Genomic DNA, 22,803 nt, shown 5'->3' with positions numbered 1-22,803 from the left:
GACATGCCACAATATAAAGGTAATGTATATATTATATACGTTTATTCGTTCTGCATGCTGCAGTGTAAACTTTACATTTTTCGAATAGCTCAAAAGGATAGAAACCGATTTTGTTAAATCATGTTTCGTTGATCTTCCCCACAATAGGTGGCACCTCTTGTAGCTTCCACGACTTGTGCGAAACAAGCAGTGACATTCGACAATGTGTATGAATTTGTATATTTCTCGGATCTCAGAAATAACGTTATAAGATCCTAATGATACCGACTCATTCATAGAATGTTTGGCGCACGATACACTCAACTAAAGATAATATGTTGCGCATCTGTGGGCGGGTCCTATTTGGCGCGAATACGTCACGTTCAGAGTCGTTTTAAACGTTAGTGAAACGTTAGTGTGCTCTAGACGTACTTTGTCGTTTTTAAAATTGTAAAATTTGTGTTTATTTAAGCTTTTGTGGCTTTTTTTTTATTAAAATGAGGTGTGCTGTGTGTACGTGCAATTCTGACAATCAGTCGAAGAAAAATCCATGTGAAAAAACAGTTAAATTTTACCGGTTTCCGAAAGACTCTAGTTTGTGCAAGCAATGGTTAAATGCTACAAAAAGAAAGGACAAAGTGAACGTTAAAACGTCTGTTATTTGTTCAAAACATTTTCTGGAGACTGATTACAAAACCAATTTAAAACATAAACTTTTAAATTACTGTCCTAAAAATTATCGTGGGTTGAAAGATGACGCAGTTCCTACTCAGAATCTACCCCAATTCCAAGTTTGTTTTGTGTCAACAGATACATCTAAACTGAATCGAAAACGTCTGGTTGAAAAGAGGCAAAAATCTCAACTTGTTAGTGAAATACTAGCCTCAAGGGAAACGTAAGTTACAAAAAAATGTTACAGGGTGTCCCACAATTTAAATTTCCTATACAGAAATCTTGTAAACTGTAAGATACAAAGAGTCGGTTAAATGAGAAAAAAATGCTAGTTTAAAACTTTAATACTTCGATATTCCAAATGCGAGAAATCTCAGAAATCTCAGGGAGATATTCGAAAAAATCAGAAAATTCTCATTTTAATTTTTCATGTCTAGCGTCGTTAGTATAAACGATAAAAGAAAATGCACGAAAATCTCAGTATAGGCAATTTTAATATGGGGGCCCCGTGTAAGTACCTATTTAACTATAAAATAAATTCATTAGGGTGGAAGAAGAAAATGAAACTGTTGGTGATGGTAATAGTAGCACAAGCATTGATATGTTAGTAGATAGTAATTCTGATAAAAGGTAAATGTTATTCATATTTTTATAAATATTTTTCTAATTTGGTATTGTTTTTTTTTTGTTTTTTGGGTGATCTTCAAATTTAGAATTCAAACTGATGAAACAGGTGAAAATTTGGATGAATTACGAAACAAACTGGAAATCCAAAACAAGGAAATTGAAAAATTGAAATTTGAACTAGCTGCAGTCAAAAAAGTATTCAGTAGGAATCAAATAAAAAAACTGAGTTGTCAAAAGAGAATAAATTGGTCTGTAAATGAAATTTCAAATGCTATTGCAATGTATGCTGCTGGCCCTAGAGCATACCGGTTAAGTTTGAAGAGGGGTTTTCCTTACCCAGCTGTATCCACCCTAAAGCAATGGCTGAGGAAAATACAGTTAGATCGGGGCATTTTAAAAAATGTCTTGAAAATAACTGAATTTGCCGATATGTCTGAACGTGATCGAATATGCACAATAATGTTCGACGAAATGAAAATAAAGGCGGAATATGTTTACGACCAAGTAAAAGATTCTGTTTTACCACCATACAGTTACGTTCAGGTAGCAATGATTTCCGGTTTATTCAAATCATGGAAACAGCCTATCTTTTTTGATTTCGACTGTAAAATGTCATCGTCTATATTAATGGAACTAATTAAGGTTGTAGAGGATTCTGGTAAGTATTTATCTGATTCTTATTAAATAGCCAAATAAAATAATAATAATAAATAATTAAAATATTTTAGGTTTTCATGTTGTTGCAATGGTATCGGATTTGGGTGGTGCAAATAGAGGGTTGCATAATGAACTACAAGTATCAGAATCAAGGCCATATTTTGAAAATCCTGCGACAAATGAAAAAATTTTTGTATTCGCAGATGTTCCACATCTTCTAAAGCTAATAAGGAATAATTTTGTGGACCATGGCTTCTCAATCGACAATAAAGTGATTAAAAAAGAGATTGTAGAACAAACTATAAATTCTACTAACGTCTCTGATTTAAAAATCACACATAAAATGACAGCTGAAAATTTGAATTGCTCTGGACCAAAAAGGCAAAAAGTAAAATTTGCGGCTAAGCTGTTTTCACATACGATGTCATGTGCCATATCAAGATGTGGAACACTTGGCTTTTTATCAGAGGAGAATTGGGTAGAGTGCGCGGAGTTTTTTAAATTGGTAAGTGTGAGTACTCGATAGAACTATTTAGTAAATGTAGGTATTTTTTATATGCACATATAGTTTACAAACATGATCTTCATTTCAGATAAATGATTGGTTTGATGTGTTTAATGTTAGCACTCCAGTGAGCGATTCACGAGCAAGAAATAAAGCCTACGGATTAGCCCTTAACGAACAAAATGCTATAATGGATAAAGTTTCCGACGTGATTTCAGAAATGAAAGTAGTCGGCGGTCGAGGAAAATTACCATTTCAAAAAGGTACCTAGTAAATAAAATGCAGGTATGTAGGTAGAATTATTAATATTAACTATATGAATTATTGCAGGCATCCTGATTTCTAATAGCGCACTGAAAATGTTGCTTGAGGACCTGAAGCGTCGTTTTAACAACGAATATATTTTAACCAGGCGATTGAATCAAGATGTTCTGGAAAATTTTTTCGGTGTAATCAGAGCGAAAGGAGGCCTTCACGACCATCCTACTGCCACTGAATTCAAATACAGACTAAGATCCTATCTGTTGGGAAAAAATGAAGGAACATATTCTGACTTTTCAAACGTAGAAATCGATGACACTCCTGATATTCCTCTTAGCGGGTCGTTTGTTAGCAAATTGAAGTCTACACCAACCATTTTTAGTTCCTCGGTCGATCCTATTGTGGAGGATAATGTGTTAATTGAAGAGTTAAATGAATTAGCATATGATGGACTAGAAAATCTGGCAGGATTCATTTGTCACAAATTTAAAAATGATTTATCATTGCAATGTTCATCGAGTGAATCATATACGTGGATAAATCATTTGAGTGAAGGCGGTTTGTCAAAACCATCTTGTACCTTCATGAATGATATTGAGAGTCTTAACAGAGTATTTTTTGCTGAACATAAGGATGGCTTAGTATGTGGCGAAAATTTTATAAAAAGTCTTTTGTTGAAAAGCGTACATATTGAATGCCCCGAAAAGGCAAAACGTTTGTTTTTTAGAACAAGAATGTTTATTCGTATAAAGGAACTTAATAGATCAATTACCCTCCAGAGAGCTAGCAAAAGAAAATGGACAAAAATTTTGACCTAACTAGATGGATAATAAAAGATCTTTTAGTAATGTTTTCCGCTACGTAGAAACGCATATTTTACATATTATGAATAACGTTTTTTATAATTTTTTATAAAAGTGTATATAAAGTGCATATAACCCAAAATTATAGTGGCAACTGCAGATATTCGTGAAATAAATCAACAAATAGCTGAAAAATCCCAATATTGAATTTTGAAATCAAAGAAATAGAAAGAATGGATGAGTGGCGAAAATTTGTTATTGATGAATTCTCAAAGACTATCAAAAGGCAAAAATGAAGAATAGTATAAGCAAATTAACACAGAGATCAAAAGAAAAATCTGCGACGCTGAAAAACAATGGTTACAAGACAAATGTAAGGAGATTGAAAACTTGGAAGCCAAATATGATTCGTTCTATTTTCACAAGAAAGTTAAAGAAATGATCAACAATAGAAACAGGAAGCAGACAGTACTTTTAGACCAACAAGGGAACATAATAATGGAAACAGAGGAGAAACTAAAATATTGGCAGACATACATAGAAGAACTGTTTTACGATCAAAGGCAGCCTCCTTGTGATAATTTTTCAGAGTAGACAGGTCCAGAAATAAGCAAAGAAGAAGTAGTGCAAGCGGTGAAGTCATCAAAGAATAGCAAAGCTCCAGGACCAGACGAGCTACCAGCGGATATACTAAAGTTGATAGACGAAGATCGAATCCATTTGTTAGTAGACTTATTTAACAAGATATAATTCCTGAAGAATGGCTAAGATCAACCTTTGTCCCTCTTACCAAGAAGGCAGATGCTAAGCAGTGCAGTGATCATCGCACGATCAGTCTGATGAGCCATACCTTAAAATACCTCAAAATAATTCACAATAGAATTTACAGAAAATTGGAAGAAGATATCGGAGAGACTCAGTTTGAATTCCGGGAGGGATATGGAACTCGCGAAGCATTATTTGGAATATTTTGGTCAAGGAAAGATTCAGGGCAAACGAAGCGTGGTGAGACGACGTATATCTTGGCTGCGCAATTTAAGAGACTGGTTCCAGTGCACATCTAACCAATTATTTACAGCAACAGCTTCAAAGATACGAATAGAAATGATGATTGCCAAACTCCGTAGCGGAGAGAGTACTTGAATAAAAAGAATATCTGTAGATATTTATAGTTTTGTTCTTGAATAAGAGTTACAAACTCTGCCAGTTTATAGCTCTGCCAGTTTATAGCTCTAGGTAAAAATTTTTATTGAGATGTTAAAATTTGAGAAATCACTTTTATTGTAAAATTGAAACCAGTAGGTGTCTCTAGAATTTTGAATTGTGATTTGAAACTGCCGAAAATAAACAGTTCTTCAACTTAGATACTTGGATCAAAACCAATATTTCAAACAGAACTAAAGTTTACAACTCAATTTTTATATATGAGAATATTTTTGAATAGGTACGTGACGACACAAGGTTAGTTCGTAAAAAATCTCGATTTATTTTTTTTCAGGCAGATTTTTTAATTCTTCTGATGAAAAAATAGGATCTTAAAAATTCAAATTATTTAATAGTTTAATGAAAAGTTGCTTAACATTTTTCTTTCGTACAGTAGCGTTAGCCTGCCTTTGACTAAAACAAAAACGTATATATTGAACTTAATTAAGTGCTTTTAATTTAGGCTCATAATATTTTTTCTTAGATAAACAGAAAAAACCTAGAGTCTATTGTAAACATTAGGGAATCTTCCTTCTTTCACAGTCATATCTTGATATTTTCAAGATTCCTACAACTTAAAACAAAATATTATCGTTCATTTGGAAAATGCCCTTGCTATAATAACAGTGTTGATGTATAAAGAAGTTCTTCCATTTACAAATATGTGTACTCAGAAGCCATACGTTTTTGTTAAAAAAAATTGGACAGCATTTAATAGTTTATTGTTCGCACAATTCAAAGTAATATTATATATTTGTTAAAATACTTAAATAAATTTGTGATTCCCTACCTAAATTTATTTTTTAAAATAAATAAATGTTAATTATTATAAAATATAAAGATATTGTAAATATTTTTGTAAACAAAACGGACACTACTTTCTGAGTTATTTATATTTGTTTTATTATTAGCTACAAGCATATTTTCTAAATAAACATGCATATTTATGCGCATATTTTTATTAGTATATTGGTCTTAGTAATAAGTATAGGAGTAGAACTTTTAGTTAATCGAAACTTTTAATCGAAAACCACACATATTTAGTTCTGGTAGTTCTATCTATTCAAAGCTAACTATTTAAAATAATGGTCGAACATATTTTGTGATTAATTGTTTAGATTTTGAGTTATTTATACAAATTTATTTGGTCTATTGCTTCTGATTTTTTTTAATTTTAATTTGTAGGCAAATATTTTGAAATTCCTTGGACAAAAAGTTGTATTTAGGTACATATAAAGTACTTATGTGTAGAGTTCAGATTTTTTTCTTTTGTAATTTGAATAAAATATGAAAAACTGGTCGTTATTTATATTGGTTTCATCTATTTCTCGCCTGTCCGTACTCTGAACGTGACGTCATGCGCGCGGCCGACAGCAATTCGTTCACAGGAGCATCCGGGCCTGTGTTTGGCGAATTGTACTGTTACGCCTATATATGGCCTTTCAATTCATCTTAGCGATAGCAAAGCTTTGTGTTTGGTTGGAATAATTTCCGCGGTCAGGTAAATAAAAATTACTACATAAGTTCTTGGAACGAACAAAGAACCGCGTTGAGAATTTAAAACTCGACGTTTCGGCACCTGTTTTGGAGTCATTATCAAAAAGGATATGGTTCTGTTGGAGTTCGTGGTATTAATCTGCCTACGTATCAGTATCTTATGCTCCAGAAAAACTAGAAGAGTCAAATGGCACAGACGTCTCAATCAGCCTACTTTTCAGTGTCGAGTGACATGTCATTTTTTGCTTTAGTTACTAGATTTTTTACTTCTCTGATCTTACATATGTTCGTCTATCGTCTTGTAGGTCATTTGATTGTTTGCAGCCACTTTTAATATGCTAGTTTATATTGTGTACCTACTGCATTAGCGATGTCATTTTTGTCTACCTGTTACTCTCCAGGGCAAACAAGTAAATTTATTCATTTCCCAAGAAAAAATTCTTGCTTTCAAGAAAAAAATTGACTTTTGGACAATATGTATGCGCTCCAACGAGTTTGATTGTTTCCCAACAATAAAAGGCTTTTTAGAAGAAGAAGGGGTTGAAATGTCAGAGGCATTTATTGAAGAAATTATTTAACATCCGAAAGGATTGAGTGAAGCATTTGATAAGTATTTTCTTAAAGAACAACAACAGATTAAATGTCAAACTGAATTGTGGATAAAAAACCCATTTATTTTTAATGCACGACCTTCCACCATGTCAACGGGAAAATACGAAACTTTTACTGAAATGACATCTGATTCATCATTGCAAACTAAATTTAAATTAATGCAATTAACGGAATTCTGGTGCAGTATAAAAGATGAATATTCTCAATTGTCGCAAAAGGCAATGTTGGTGCTTTTACCATTTTTGTAACCACATATATGTGCGAAACAGGGTTCTCAGCTTATTTGTCGACAAAAAGTAAATACCGGAACAGACTTGATACCGAACCTGACATAAGAATTCAACTTTCGTCAATTAAGCCTAACATTAATTATATTTGTGGTAATAAAAAGAAATATCACTCATCCCATTAAATTAAAATTTTAAAGTCCTGTAAATGTAAATTTAACTTCTGTTAAGAAATTTTATGTTAATTAATTACTTTTTGAAGCAAATAAATATTTTCTTCAAAAAGTCTGAGACAATCGTAAAGATGAAAGGTAGACGCCACTGAAATGTTCTGTGGGAAACGAATATTACGAATTCCTTGGATTAGACCGACCGTAGAACAAATAATTCAATTTTAAGAGAGCTAAAAGTTCCTCCTCCTCTATCCTTTATCCTTCGTAAGGATGTGGTGACTTTATGGTATTTGATGAACGGTTGCTATCCATTCTTTCCTCTCCTGGGCGCGGTGTGCTGCCGTAGACAAAGAGTAACCGGTAGCGCACTTTATTTGGTCTAACCATCGGAGTGGCGATCTTTCTCGAGTTCTTTTACCATCTTACCTTGCCTTCAACCACCAGCCTCTCCATGCCTTCCATTCGTCTGGTAATGTGTCCAAGGTACCTCAATATATTTTGGTTGATGATTGTGGTAAGCCTAGTTAGTATTGATGTCAAGTTCTGTCAATATTGAGACATTTGTGCGATGTGCTGTCCAGGGTATGTGCATCATTCTACGATATACCCTTATTTCAAAGGCCATTATACCTCGTGAGTCGGACTTTTTAATGATCCAAGTTTCTGATGCATAGGTAGCGATAGGATCTTTCCTATCGTCCATCCCTATCTATCCAAAGCGTCCGTATATAAGCGGTAGCGATAAGATAAGCCAACGACTCTCCAGGAAAGTACAACAATTAAAGTACTTTTGACATGTTTGAGAGCAAACACAGAAAACATGGAAAGACTCATTATACAAGGAAAGGTGGAAGGTCCAAATAGCGAAGAAGATCCCCAACAAGATGGTTTGATCAAATTACAGGAAAATGCAAAAGACACTATGCATAGGTTAAAAGAAATGACCAGAGACAGAGATCTGTGGAGACGGACAATACATGACATAACGTCAACCACTACACTCCCTTCGGGGGGTCAGGATTGGATAGAAGAGAGAGAGAGAGAGAGAGACGAACCAGGGGTTTCACAATAAAAGTGACTACTAAAAAGGGTTCCATTTATCAAAAAGATTAAAAAACCCTGGTCTACCACAATGAAGTATCCTTTTTGTTTCTTTGGATCATGCCGAGCGCTTCATAAGATGCTTCATTGATTTTATTTATTATCTCTTAGTAGGTATTCTGGACTAACTCAAACAACAAAAAACGAAATACGAGAGAACGCTCAGAAGAGAAAGATAATAAACAAACTACAGACAACAACGCACAATAAAAACATCAAATTAATGTGGGGAAAGTTAATTTTAACTGTTTTACATGTTGGAATTACTTTTTAAGGAAAAAAAAACAGGAACTTTTATGTAAATCATTGTCTGGTATTTTTATGTAATTTTTTTATTAATTGTATTTAATTTGAAAAACAATACTTAAAAATATAATTTTTATTTAGGGATCCACTCAGGCCCTGCTGTAGCCGGAGTAGTTGGTATCAAAGTACCTAGGTACTGCTTCTTTGGAGATACCATTAATACAGCATCCAGAATGCAGTCTACAAGTGAGGTAAAGTTTTATTTACTTGCCTTATCTATCATATTTAATTATTTAATTAAATTTCTTTCAATATTTCATTCTAGCCTGGGAAAATACACTTATCAAGATATACTCAAGATTTGATATCGAAGCATAAGTACAAAACTGAGAGTCGTGGGCTTGTCAAAGTTAAGGTAAGAATATAGTAAAAACAATCAATCCAAAATATTTCTAACTTTTATCAAATGTGTCACTGACAAGATCAGTAGAACTCTTAATTCTCTAAACATCAAAATCATCTTCACTACTAACTCCAATTTCTCCAATTTCGTCAGATCCGTAAAAAACTAAATTACCAATAAAAATCATGTTGTGTATAAGTTACCTTGTTCCAGTTGCCTACGAGCATACATGGGATAGACTAACCGACGAATCCACAACATTCTATATCTGTAAAACATTCCGATACTACTTCAGCCCTAGCCCAGACAGAGAAAACTGCATCCTTGCATCTCTTTCAAATAGACCGGGTTTATCGACCACGTGACCTCCCCATTGGTCATTTAGGTCACGTGGTCGATAAACCCGGCTCATTAGAAAGAGTTGCGTGGACTGCTTTGCGTTAGTTTTCCCTGTCGCGCTGGTGGAATAAGCCTGTATTGTAGCGCTGTCTATTTGTATTATGTCTGTGGGTTTTATAAAAACTTGACATAACCTAAAAAATACTTTCCTAACACAGTTATTATTATGGGGGGTGTAAAATTAAAGGCGGCAATCTCCACTTTATCTTGTTTTGAATTAGGGACGCCATCTGTTGCGTTTTTTTATTATCTGTTAGATAAAACTATTTGTAAGAACCAAAAGCGGTCTTAACTTTTTAGAAACTGCAGTGAAAAGTTCATGTTGGGATCAAAAGCATCAATTTCCTTAGCTGAGTGCGTACGAAATACGGTAATCTCCGCTGCGTCCAATAAGACCACGTAGCACACGCACGTGATCAAAACATTTTGCCGTTACATTGTGCTATTATAATTTATTTTAGTTTACATTGCTTTTGTGCTTTTCCTAAACTATATTTGTGTCTAAGAAATTAGTTTTATATACAAAAAAAGTATTAATTTTTTATCATGGAAGTTAATGCGTCTCCTGTCACGCCAACAAAGGCAAGGAAGCGAATAAGGCAACCTGAAAAATGGAAGAAAAACATTGCAAAACGTCTAAGGTGAGTACTTTTATTGCAAAGCCGTTGTTGAATTTTGATATTTTGTTTTTCGTTTTTGTTAAAATTTTGGTAAAATTTGAACCCTTTTAAATAGATATTTATGTTCATAATTATTTTTTGTTGTAGATATTCTGCGATGACTATGCCAGAATACCAAACATGTGGTCACAATTCAAAAACATAGAAGTGCTGCTTGCTGAAAATTAACGATATACAGAAAGTTCATAGCTTATTCTATGAGACAAAGATAAAGCGACTCAAGATGCCTTTATTTTGAAATACTGCACTGTGAATCGTACTGTCTGTCGTCGGCCAAAAAATGAAAAGTATTCTCTAAAGAAGCACCAGGTAAAATGTGTCACGCGTAATTTTTTATCCAAGGAAAAAGTTCCAGTATACCAAGAAGCTTTTTTTAACCTGCTAGGGATAACAAAACACAGGCTTTCCTATGTGATAAACCGATTTAATAAAACAGGCCAAGTACCAAATGAACGCAGAGGTGCTAATCGAAAAACTGCGACATTATCGAGATGAGCTGGAAGGAGTGCAAAAGTTTATAAACCAATTAAAATGTATTGAATCTCATTACTGCCGTAATGTACTGCGTCGTCAGTGACGAAAATAATGTATCTTTCATCTGAACTCAGCGTCTCAAAATTGTATTTAATGTACACTGCTTAGACAATTCCACCAGGGACTGTGAAGAGATCGTATTTTTGCTATATATTTAACAGAAAATATAATTTAAGATTTAAAACTCCAAGAACAGACGTTTGTTCAAAATGTTTAGAGCTAAGTGATTGCATTAAATAAGAGAAAAATAAGCAATCTAAAATTAAACTAATGACTGACAAACGGCTCCACAAATTTCGAGTGAAAGCATTTTTCCAATTTCTTCAAGAAAACAGAGAAGACCTAGTCACTTTGTCGTTTGATTACCAAAAAAAATTAATTCTTCCCAAAGTTCCTGATCAAAATGCTTATTATTTAAGGCAGCTTAATTTTTATATATTTACTGTTGTTGAAGGTTCCTCAAAGTTTCCACTTTCAAAGGAAAATGTATTTTCATACTGTGGGACTAAGTACATGTTTGGCAACGGATCAAATAAAATGTTCTCTGCAGTCTTTCATCGACTCAATAACACTGATTTTGGCAACATATCAAAGAAGGTACGACTGGTCGCCAATGGATGCAGCGGAAAACAATAACTCGGTAATGATTGGTATGTGCTGCAAATGGCTAGCTGAGAGCGCACCACCAAATGTTAAATTACTTGTGTTAGTTTTTCCTGTAGGTGGTTACTCATTCTCACTATCCGATAAAGTTTTCGGTTAAATTGAGAAGAATTTACGAAAACGAGAAGTAGTAACGGCACCAGGCGAATACAAGGAAATTATTTGCGAACTTTCTACGGTCGTTAATATGAAACAAAGCTGTATTTACGATTGGAAGTCTGCTGTTCAGGAGGTTATTAAACTAGTAGGAGCATGGGGTTTTTAGTTTAAGGAATGTAAATTCGTACATTCGTCATAAGAAATATTTTAATACGAGGTGAACTTCGTTACAAAACGATTTTAGATCTTTTGTAAATATCACACTAAAAGGCAAACAGATTAGCATGATCAATTCAGAAAAACTTCTCCGCGATGCTCACAAAGTAAATAATTTAAAACTGCCTAATGTGCGAATGTTTTGACCAAACATTTTGGATTAGACTGGACACAATTCGATCAGCTTAACTGATATAAATAGCTTTTTCAACGTTATGAAAAAGAAGGAAACGAGAACTACTTGGAGAATCCTGTTCCAGAGTTAGAGTCTGTCGAAACCTGTGAATATATACCCGAACTTCCGGATATTTTAGTTTAAGTGATATGTATATAAATTGTTTACATATTATATTATTGTTCAATATTAAAATATATTTTTTTACTAAGTAACCGACACAATGATGTTTTATTTGTTTCAAAACTGGCAATATCTTTATTTATCATTTATCATTTTCATATCAGGCAATCAAAAAAAAAGAAAAAGAAATCATTTCTTAATCTCCTCTTTTTAGACATCTGATCACAAATCAAGTTTTATATCATTCTTCATCAGTTTTATTGTTTTAATTTAATTTTCTACACTTTTTCGCGGTTTCCCAAAAATATGGAAATGGGAGATTGTCGACTTTGATTTTACACCACTCATTTTTATGTTCATAAGACAATTTGAGTTTTTTTTATAGGATATTCATAGCAATCTGCAAAGCAATAACGTAAAATATTTAGACTCTCATTTTCATACTTAAGAGAAACGTTTTTGTTGGATGAGGAAAATGTGTAGATTTTTTTCAGTTGAAAGTCAGTCATTAACATAGGTCAAAAATAGCTTTGTTTGCGGAGATAGTTCCTGATAAGTTTTCGAAAGTTATGGATTATGGATTAATGTCGTGCGCTGGAGCAGTTAATTATTAATTTACAGGTTTCAATTCGCAGCGAACGACTTTCGGATATTTCTTACTATTTCTAACCAAAAAAACTCACAAACAATTCTAATCTTACAAACATAGCAAACATCACAACTAATTATCGTTTAGTTATTGATTATCTATAAAAAAAGTATAGGTAGTTACGTATATTTTCGATGTGGGTAGGTTAAAAATAAAACTAAATAAAATCTTTTTCTTGTTCTTCGACTTTTTCCATTATGAGTTCGCCGTTTTCGTCCTCCACAGCACTCTATTCTCCCAGTCGCCTTCTTTGAGGTCTCTATCTATCATAGCATTTCCGACGTATGTTTTACATTTTGTAGCAGGTCTTCCTCTCCGTCTTCTTCCCGGCGGGTCCCAGTTAAATATTCTTTTCGGCCACCTATGCTCTGGCATTCTTTGTACATGCCCGTACCACTGCAGGGCTCTGTTTTCCAACTTTTTTGTAATTGAGCATTTTACTTCCATTCTGTTCCATATTTCCTCCGTTCTTATTCTATCCGCTCTTGTGATTTGTAGACATCTTCTCATAAAGTCCAGTTCAACTGTTCTTATTTTATTTCGTATTGTTGTTGTCATTGGCCATACTTCCGCTCCATATAGGGTAATATTCATCACTATGCTTTGAAAGATTTTTTTTTTATTTTCTTTGGTTAGAGTGTTGTTCCATATCACTCCATGAAGTGCTCTTGTGGCTTGTTTTCCCCGTGCTATTTTCATTTCTATATCTTTCATACAAGTACCATCTCGGCTAATCATTGACCCTAAATACTTAAAAGCCTTACAACTCTTAATAGTCTCTTCTTCTAAACTTAAGTTCAAATCTGCAACCTCGGGTCCAATACATAAGTATTCGGTCTTGCACATATTTATCTTGAGTCCCCAAAGTTCATATTCTTCCTTTAATTTCTTTATCATATATTCCATATCATCCCTGTCTTGTGCAAAAATGACTTGATCATCTGCGAACAGTAGTGAATGTAATATATTCTCTTGTAATGGTATGCCCATTGTTCCGCATTTTCTATACCATCTTTTCAAAGCCTGATCTATATATATGTTAAAAAGTGTAGGTGAGAGACCACATCCCTGTTTGAGGCTTTTTGTTGCGGTCATTGTTTTTGTTATTTCATTACCTAACTTTATTTGCACTTGTGTTTCTTTATACAGTCTTTGTGTTAAATTCACCCATTTCACTCTAACGCACATTCTTCTCATTGCTTCCCATAGTTGTTTCCTGGGCACGCTATCGTATGCTTTCTCTAAGTCGATAAAGGTCATATTATGTGTTTCAATGTTTTTTTCTTTGTTCTTTTTAATCACCTGTCTCATAATGAATATATTATATAAACATAATCTGGCTTTTCGGAATCCGGCTTGTTCTTCGCTATAATGGTCCATGTGTTGTTCTAGTTTTTCTTTTATAACTGATGAAAAGATTCTTGCCATTGAAGGCATTACACTGATCCCTCTGTAGTTATTTGGTGACCTTTTGTCGCCTTTTTTAAAAATGGAGGACATGTATGATAAATTCCACTCATCGGGAATCTAAATAAAATAAAAATAAATAGTAAAAATTATTGTTCAGCTCGTTCCCTCAGTGCGACAGAGAAAACTGACGCAAAGCCGTCCCTGCATCTCTTTCTAATTTGCCAGTTTTATCGACCACATGACTTAAATGACCAATGAGAAGGTCACGTGGCAACATCAAACTTTCTGTCAAAGTCACAGATGACTACCTTTAACTTTTAATGAAGTTTAGTTACAATTTTCCCCAACTGTTGCTATACACCCCATTTTACGGTACACGTATAATTTATAATCTCGTAATTGTATGTCTTTTTCGATTAATAATCTTGGTTTCTCATTTTAGGGAAAAGGAAACATGCAGACTTACTGGCTACTTGGACAATAAGTTAGGGGAAAAGTAAAACCAATACTGTAGAATAAATAATATTAAATTATAAAAAATAAATTAGAGTTAGCTGTTACAATAACAAGCGTCTTTTGTATTGGTTTTGATCCAAGAAATGTATCTGTTGACTCTGGTATACACTCCTGGGTAGTTTGGTTTTGCACAGCCCTCGCCCCAAGAAACGACCCCTAAAAATAAAATAAATAAATTAACAACTTTAATAAACATTACGATTTACGATTAATGCTCCATAGAGGAAAACGATTTAAAAACCCGTCTTAGAAGGAATTATCTAAAAGACGCAAATAAATATATAAAATCGTAGACTAATTTTCGAAATCAGATGTCGCTACATTGGGTCTATACGAAGCCATGTTAGAGTTGCTTACTAAGACAGAAAAGATTTATTTCACGTTCAGAGCGATTGCGAAAGCCGTTCTGATGAGGCCTATTGGGCCGAAATACGTATAAGCGGATGCGCAAGCGCCCTGTACGTGAAATCAAATCTTAACTGTGGTTTTACTCTGTACGAGTACTAGAAACCAATTCGCTAAGAATTTTGCTTAGTTGAGGAGATATGTTGTGGAATGCAATTTTAGATTCCCCATGTCTCCCTTAACATCTTTATCAACGTCTGTTTTGCCTTGCAATTCTTAGAAGGCACAGATTAAAGCGAAATTCTGAATTTGGTTTCGAAAATTAGTCTACGATTTTATTATCAGATGTCGCTACATTGCGTCTATACGAAGTCATGTTAGAGTTGCTTTCTAAGACAGAAAAGATTTATTTTATGTTCAGAGCAATTGCGAAAGCCTTTCTGATGAGGCCTATTGGGCCAAAATACGTATAAGCGGATGCGCAAGTAGTTGCCTGTATACCATATATTAAAAAAATTATTAAAATCCTTTGTAAAAGGTATATATTTAAAAACCCAAACAGGCTATGTTAGACAAAACGTTTTTGGAATCCATATTCCATCATCAGTGTCCTAGAAAATATGTAACCACTTAATTAAAAAGAACATGAAGTTTAAATTTTGACCAAGGTTAATGTAAAGTGTGGTTAATACTTACTAGGAGTACAGCTTTGTTGCTGAACAACAACAAACAGACTGACAAGTGTACAACACAAATCCCGGTAACGGATTACTACAATATTATTTGACTCAGGGGGTTCTTCCATACACGCGCATTGACTGACGGTTTTCCCCAGTGCCGCATATTTTCTAACGTGGATTTTAGTAGATCGACGGTGTTTTGTACAAAAGCTACTAAATGTTTAAAAACTATTTTTTTGAAGCCACTGGATAGCGTTATCAACCCATTTCTTGAAAAAATGGACTAACGGGATTTTTACCCTGTGCCCTTCATTAAGTATGTTTAAAATTTTTATTATTACTTACCCACAATTTGGTGGAAAGATCCGTTCTTGGTATGTAGTGGACCACCACTATCGCCCTAAGATCAAAACATGTTTGTTTAGATAAATGTTAAATTCTCTTAAAAAATATAAAAAATTGGGGCATCAATGCTCCATGAACTTGATAATTTTTTTTTATTTACTATCGCTCCGATATCAAGAAATCTTTTTATATCTTGTATAAAAGTTATATAAAATGTTCTGATTTTTAATGTGGATAAGTAAAAAAAAAATAAAAGTTTTCATGACCTTTTTATTCTCAAATTCTTTTAATATATCAACCTGCTTGAAACCCCGGTAAAATCTATACAATACGGAAATCCCCTTTTTTTATATACTATCTACTTACCCAAATAACTGTCGCTTTTGTAATATTTTTTATGACATACCTGACAGGAATCTTTTAATCCTCCTTGATAACCGGCGCAAAGCATGTTATCCGTTATCTTGTTTCCGTATCCCGTTTTTCTGCAATCGATGTTCGACATTATCGGCACCTTGACTTCTCGCAGCTTGTTGGAAGTTTGTCCGTTCTGTTTGGTAGCTCCCCATCCCGTCGCTATTCCTGAAATACGAGTTTTGCGAACTTGTGAAAATTGTCATTGAAGAATGTTTATTGGTTCGGGTCATCCAAACTCCAAGTGTAATGTAAAGGGTGTGGATAATAAATTTTGCAAAGGGGTTAAAGTTAACCGCCGATTCAATGAATGGTTTGAATGGAATGATTTTGTGGCAAAAAATAAAAATTGTCTTTATGTTGAGAGACTGAATTATATATGAAGGGATAGGCCAAATTTGACCTAGTTAATAATATCAGTACATATTTTATAGATCTTGCACACTAGTTCAAAAACTAACACCACAAAAACAAAGAGAATAAAATATAGAAAAATCTATTCACATAAAAATGTACATCTTCCTCTGCATTCCAAGTGTTCATCGAGTTCTTTCGTTTTGATCTATTTACTGAAAAGTGTTTATTTCCTTGAGAGTATTTGTAACTTTCTCGGTACACTCTGTAGCTAAATGAGTCAGATGGTTTGTATGCCACCTGGGGCTTTCCAATCCCAATACACTCACCCACATCAATTTAGTAAATTTCAGGGTACTCTCTGAAGCCCAAGATATCCAACCACTCCGCCCTAATCGCACGATATAACGTTGGGCACAGCTTCACTAGTTTTATCTTTAATAACCTAAAAATAGGGCAGCGACCTTGGTCGTTGGTTCTCTGTCCAGGGTTATGTGTCCGGCCTGGCCACCGTTTCTGCGTCTATAGGTACACGACACTCAGGTCGTTGGCTCGCGCCAATCCCCACCCTAACCCCCACCTAGGCCACGTCACCATCGACGGTATAAATGAACCGTCCCCTGGTCCCAGTCGTAGTAGTGAACTAGTGAGTGAACTAGAAGTGACTAGTGAGTGTAGTAGTGTCTGGGGGCTCGGGAGACTGAGACCTCGGAAGCCCTGAAGAAGACATCAGAGAGGATGTCGAAAGCTCGGCAAAATGGATATCGACGCGGTTCAACCCGGAAGACTGGTGAGTTTAATATTAATTTTTATAATAATATTAATCTTAGCTCTAAGTTTAATATATATATATATATATATATATATATATATATATATATATATATATATATATATATATATATATATATATATATATATATATATATATATATATATATATATATATATATATATATATATATATATATATAACGAATAGATAAACAAAGCGGATTGATGTTAGAGCACAATATTTAAAGAACTGTTAATCCCTTAAAAAGCTTTTGTTAAATTAACTTTATCTCAAACTGAAATAGTCTACCTTTCACAATTTCCAATTTTTTTTTATCGATATAATTTGTGTTTGTACCGTATACATATTTTTATGTTTTATTATTTTTGTTTCCTTGAAAACAAACAAACGTTATTCTGATTTAATGAAGCATTTAATTGGCATCATTTTCAGCATAATAATGTATATCATTTGTTATATTATTATAATTACCTTATTATCATTTTCTATAATTCCAATAAATAGTTTTCAATATATATATATATATATATATATATATATATATATATATATATATATATATATATATCAATTTAACTACATCCTGGACAGTCGTGTTCTAGTTCACCTACGAATCGGACGTGCCTATCGACAAAGCGGAACGAAATTAAACTGTTTTCGTTTAAAAATTGTGTTTTTATAAATCTGCAGATTAGGTGTAAAAATAAAATTAGATTGTGAGTTTTAAGAACAATTAAATGGACCAGTTAGTCGGGGGGAAACCCCCAGACGACCCAGTGCCCCCAGATATACGTCCAAAAAATACAAATGATATACAAACAACAACAGCAATGACCATCGATAACGATAACACATCGAAAGAAAGACAGGAGTTTTTGTATGTAAGTACTGATTTAGGCCCGTATCATATTTATGTTGAGAATAATTCGGTCGAATTTAAAGGTAAATTAAATGCTCTTAAAATCGGAGATATTATTCTTTCTAACTTTCCGGAGATAGACAATAAAATTATAAGTATCGATTCTATAGGTCGGAATAGGGTTAGGATCAAGTTAAAGGATTATAAATCAGCAAATTTTCTAATAAATAATAAAAACGAAAATATTTTTGTTAAAAATAACTTTGTATTGTATATCCCAAAATTTATTCTTCATAGACAAGGTGTTATTAGAGATATAGAAAAAGATTTTTCAGAGGCGTACATAAAAGATAAAATAAGACAATTTGATCAACATTGCACTTTTGAAGTATCTAATGTCAAAAGAATAAAACGTAAAGTAGAAAAAATTACGGATGAAGGTAAAATAGTAGAATATGTACCCACAAAGTCTTGCATTGTTATTTTCAAATCACAAATCTTACCAAAATATATTTCTATTAATAAAGTTATCAAGGAGGTAGAGCCGTATAACCAGAAAGTATTATTATGTTATAACTGCCTCCGTTTTGGTCATCTGGGAGGTCAGTGTCGAAGTAAACCAAGATGCAGCAAATGTCAGGAGTCCCATACCACACAAGATTGTAAAAATTCAGATTACATACCACGGTGCTTTAACTGTCAAGGAAATCATCTTACTACTAATTTGTCTGCTTGTCCAGAATTTAAAAGACAAAAAATTGTAAAGGAAACCATGAGCTCTTGCAATATTAATTTCTTTGATGCAAATAAACAGGTCCCAAAAAATACGTACGCAAACATAGTCGCTCATAATACTTCTGCCATGGAAAGTGGTCAAATATCCTCGACAAATTATTCCCAACGGCCTCAATCTGGACCTACCCCTTCTAGTACAATACAGTATCATTCCTCTCAACCTCAGTACTCACAGTCCCACAATTTACAACCCAAATCCTATAATAACAATTTTACTAATTATATGTTTTCTTCTCCTACAACTTCAAACCCAAACAAAAGGCACAGACCAACCAGCCCTGATCCCATTGAAATTTCAAGAAAAGAAATACTTACACAACCAAAAACCTCTTTTGTCTCGGGGGGAATTTTTAATAGTCAACATTATTTAAAAAACTCAGCCGGAGTAAAATTACAATCAGAGGAATTAAATGCAACAATAAGTTTAGTTTTAGAAGTAGTTCTCAATATTATAAGTAATATAAAACAAACAAACAATTTCGATGTATCAAAATCTGAAATTGTGGAATTAATTAGTAAACATGTAAACCATACCTTGTCTTCAAATTCGCAGACACAAACGCGAACATAAATTTGCTGCAATGGAACTGTCGTTCAGCAGTAGCTAATAAAGTAAATCTAGAATATCTGCTATATCAAAATAATATTTCCATAGCATTGCTTTCAGAAACGTGGTTTAAATCAAAATACTATTATAATTTTAAAGGTTACAATTGCTTTAGATCAGATCGGGCAGACGGTTATGGTGGAACTGCCATTTTATTAAAATCAAACTTAAGATGCGAAGAAATAAATCTTAAAAATAGATATCCTTTCACTCACAAATGTATTTCAGTTAAAATTCTCCGAGGTAAAAATCCCATCAATATTGTGTCAGTTTACATTGAACCAAAGACCAAGATATCTGAAAGTCAATGGTTGGAATTCTTTAAAGACATACCTAAACCGTTTATTATTGGTGGGGATTTTAATTCCCACAGTATCGCATGGGGCTGCGAAATTGAAGACAGCTATGGTAAAAAACTTTTAGAATGTATTGATCATTGTAATTTGATATGCTTGAATGATGGATCGCCCACATTAGCAACTAGTAAGAGTCCATCCGCTATTGACTTAACCTTTTGTACACAAGATATTTCAAAATTTTTTACTTGGAGAGTCCTACAGGACCCTCATGGATCCAATCATCTTCCGATTATCATTAACATGGAAACAGATCATATAACTTCATTTACAGCTCAAAACTATCACAAGATCTGGAATCTTAACAAGGCCGATTGGGAATTATACACATCTGTACTAGAAGCTGTAATTCCTCCTGGAAACTATCAAACTCTAATAGCAAACATTAATAAAGCAGCCAATTTAGCAATACCAAAGTTTTCATCTAACGGAACACATAAGAGACGAATTTCGAACCAATGGTGGTGTGAAAGTTGCAAAACCGCCGCTGATAACCGAAAAATTGCATATGGAAAATATAAACAAGATCCTACAAGAAATAATTTAGTTGAATTTAAGAGACTTGACGCTGTCGCAAAAAAACTTTTCAAACAAAAGAAAAAACAGAATTGGGTAGAATACTGCGAAAGCCTAAATTCAAAAACACAAATCAGTGAAGTGTGGAAGAAAGTAAACACTTTTAAAAACCGCAAACAGTCCAACAAAATTCCAATAGATCCAGAATCCAGCTGGCTAGATGAATTTCATAAGAAAATATCTCCACAGTGGGTACCTTCACAACATTTTCCAGAATACAGCGAAACAGTGTCAAGAGATAGGTTTGGCTTAGAAGAACCATTTAAAATGTGGGAGTTAGAGCGAGTACTTAGTCAACAAAATAGCAGTGCTCCAGGTAAAGACAATATTTCATATTCCATGATATACCATATTCCTCACCACTATAAAATATCATTATTAAATATTTTTAATGACATTTGGAATGATACGTCACAAATTCCAGACAGCTGGAAGGAATATATTCTAATACCTATTAAAAAACCTGGTAAGCCAGAAAATTGCAGTAGATCATATAGACCAATATCCTTAGCCTCTTGCTTCCTAAAGACGTTAGAAAGGTTAATAAAAAATAGAATTGAACATTGGTTAGAGCAAGAACATATTCTCCCAAAATCTCAGTATGGATTTCGAAAATCAAAATCAACCCAAGATGCCATAACTGCCTTAGTCTCATCCATACTAATAAACTTTACTGATAATATGTATACTATGGCTGCTTTTCTTGATGTCTCCTCTGCATTCGATACCGTTAACTTGGACATTATGCATAAAAAGCTATTAGACATCGGCTTCCCCATCACAATAGCTAGTTTTCTGAGGACATTGTACACTAATAGATCAACTTTTTTAAAAATCAACCATACCATCTCTCCACCACGTCTTACGAATATAGGACTTCCACAGGGTAGCATATTAAGCCCAATACTATTTATTTTATATAATATGGATATAGAAAATTGTATTAATAGCCCAACAAAAATTATTCAATATGCTGATGATGTAGTAGTTTACACAGCCCACAAATCATTGGATATATGTAAAAATAATTTTGATCTCTCAATTAAAGCTGTTCTTAATCACTATGAAAATATTGGTTTAGATATATCAGAATCTAAAACTGAAATTTGTATTTTCTCTAGAAAACATCAAATTCCACAAGGGCATCTGGAAGTAGGTCAAATTCAGTTCCCTATTAAAAATTGTATAAAATATCTCGGTACTTATTTAGACAGAAAACTCCTATGGAAGGATCAAATTCATCATGTCATAAAAAAGTCTGAAAATGCAATGAACATTCTAAGAGCCTTTTGTAAAACTAACTGGGGCGCTGATCCAAATGTAGCACTTTTATTTTACCGTACTATGATTCGTCCCATTTTCGATTACAGTTGTCATTTATATGGAACTGCCGCAAACACACATTTAAATAAATTAGAAATACAAAAAAATAAATGCCTTCGGCTTTGTCTTGGATATTTGAATTCTACACCTGTTAATATAATGGAAGTTGAGGCGATAGAACCACCTCTGAAATTTCGACGGGAGTTTTTAAGTGATAAATTCATTACTAGAGCCATAGGGAAAAATACTAACTATCTACAGGATATTCATATTTTATCAATTTTAGATCTAACTCATAAATATTGGACAAAGAAAAAATGTTCTCTTCTGGTAAATAGTTACCTGAGGATATCTCAATACCGACATACTTTCTATACGTATGAAAATCAAGTTTCACCTATGTATTCCCATATATTAGAAGAGCTTTTTTCAAAACATATTAATACCTTTTTTATGGACAGTAATTTAGATCCAGTCGCTTTTCAATCATTTACACGGCATAAATGGCCAAACTATCAGTTTTACTTTACAGACGGATCTAAAGTACAAAACAAAGTAGGATGTGCATTAATTAATGTTCAAAGCGGATTTAAAAAATTATTGAAATTGCCAGCTGAATCATCGATATACACTGCTGAAATGACAGCGATTCTTCTTGCATTAAGGCATATACATAGTAACGAACCCTACAGCTGCATAATATTTACAGACAGTAAGAGTGTCGTCGACAGACTAACAAACGTACATAGGTCCAAACAACTAAATCATATAGAACTAGAAATTATGACTATTTACAATAAAATTACAAATTTAGGGAAAAGCATTATTATATCATGGATAAAGGGACACGCGGGCATTAAGGGCAATGAAATAGCAGATAGCCTAGCCAAATCTGCCCTAGACATAGGCGAAGAAGCTCCCTT

General features: G+C 33.5%; 2 protein-coding genes across 2 annotated transcripts in view; one reads left to right on the top strand and one right to left on the bottom strand.

The window, feature by feature from the left end:
* Nucleotides 1-10,213, top strand: part of LOC140448763 (soluble guanylate cyclase 89Db-like) — a 29,303-nt gene extending 19,090 nt beyond the window's left edge. The window contains exons 11-13 of the mRNA XM_072541878.1: nucleotides 8,705-8,814; nucleotides 8,889-8,978; nucleotides 10,133-10,213. Of these exons, the coding sequence (XP_072397979.1) occupies nucleotides 8,705-8,814; nucleotides 8,889-8,978; nucleotides 10,133-10,213 (281 nt within the window). The remainder of the gene's footprint in view (nucleotides 1-8,704; nucleotides 8,815-8,888; nucleotides 8,979-10,132) is intronic.
* A 4,212-nt stretch (nucleotides 10,214-14,425) lies between these two features.
* LOC140447409 (trypsin-1-like) overlaps nucleotides 14,426-22,803 on the bottom strand; it is a 58,297-nt gene continuing 49,919 nt past the window's right edge. Inside the window, exons 5-7 of the mRNA XM_072540046.1 lie at nucleotides 16,207-16,382; nucleotides 15,801-15,855; nucleotides 14,426-14,586 (exon numbers count right to left, since the gene is read on the bottom strand). Coding sequence (XP_072396147.1) covers nucleotides 14,465-14,586; nucleotides 15,801-15,855; nucleotides 16,207-16,382 — 353 coding nt within the window. The 3' untranslated portion in view covers nucleotides 14,426-14,464. The remainder of the gene's footprint in view (nucleotides 14,587-15,800; nucleotides 15,856-16,206; nucleotides 16,383-22,803) is intronic.

Source organism: Diabrotica undecimpunctata, chromosome 8 (assembly GCF_040954645.1).
Source record: "Diabrotica undecimpunctata isolate CICGRU chromosome 8, icDiaUnde3, whole genome shotgun sequence".
Lineage (NCBI taxonomy): Eukaryota > Metazoa > Arthropoda > Insecta > Coleoptera > Chrysomelidae > Diabrotica > Diabrotica undecimpunctata.
Note: the sequence above shows the minus strand (reverse complement) of the source record. Positions and strands in the feature narration are given on the sequence as shown.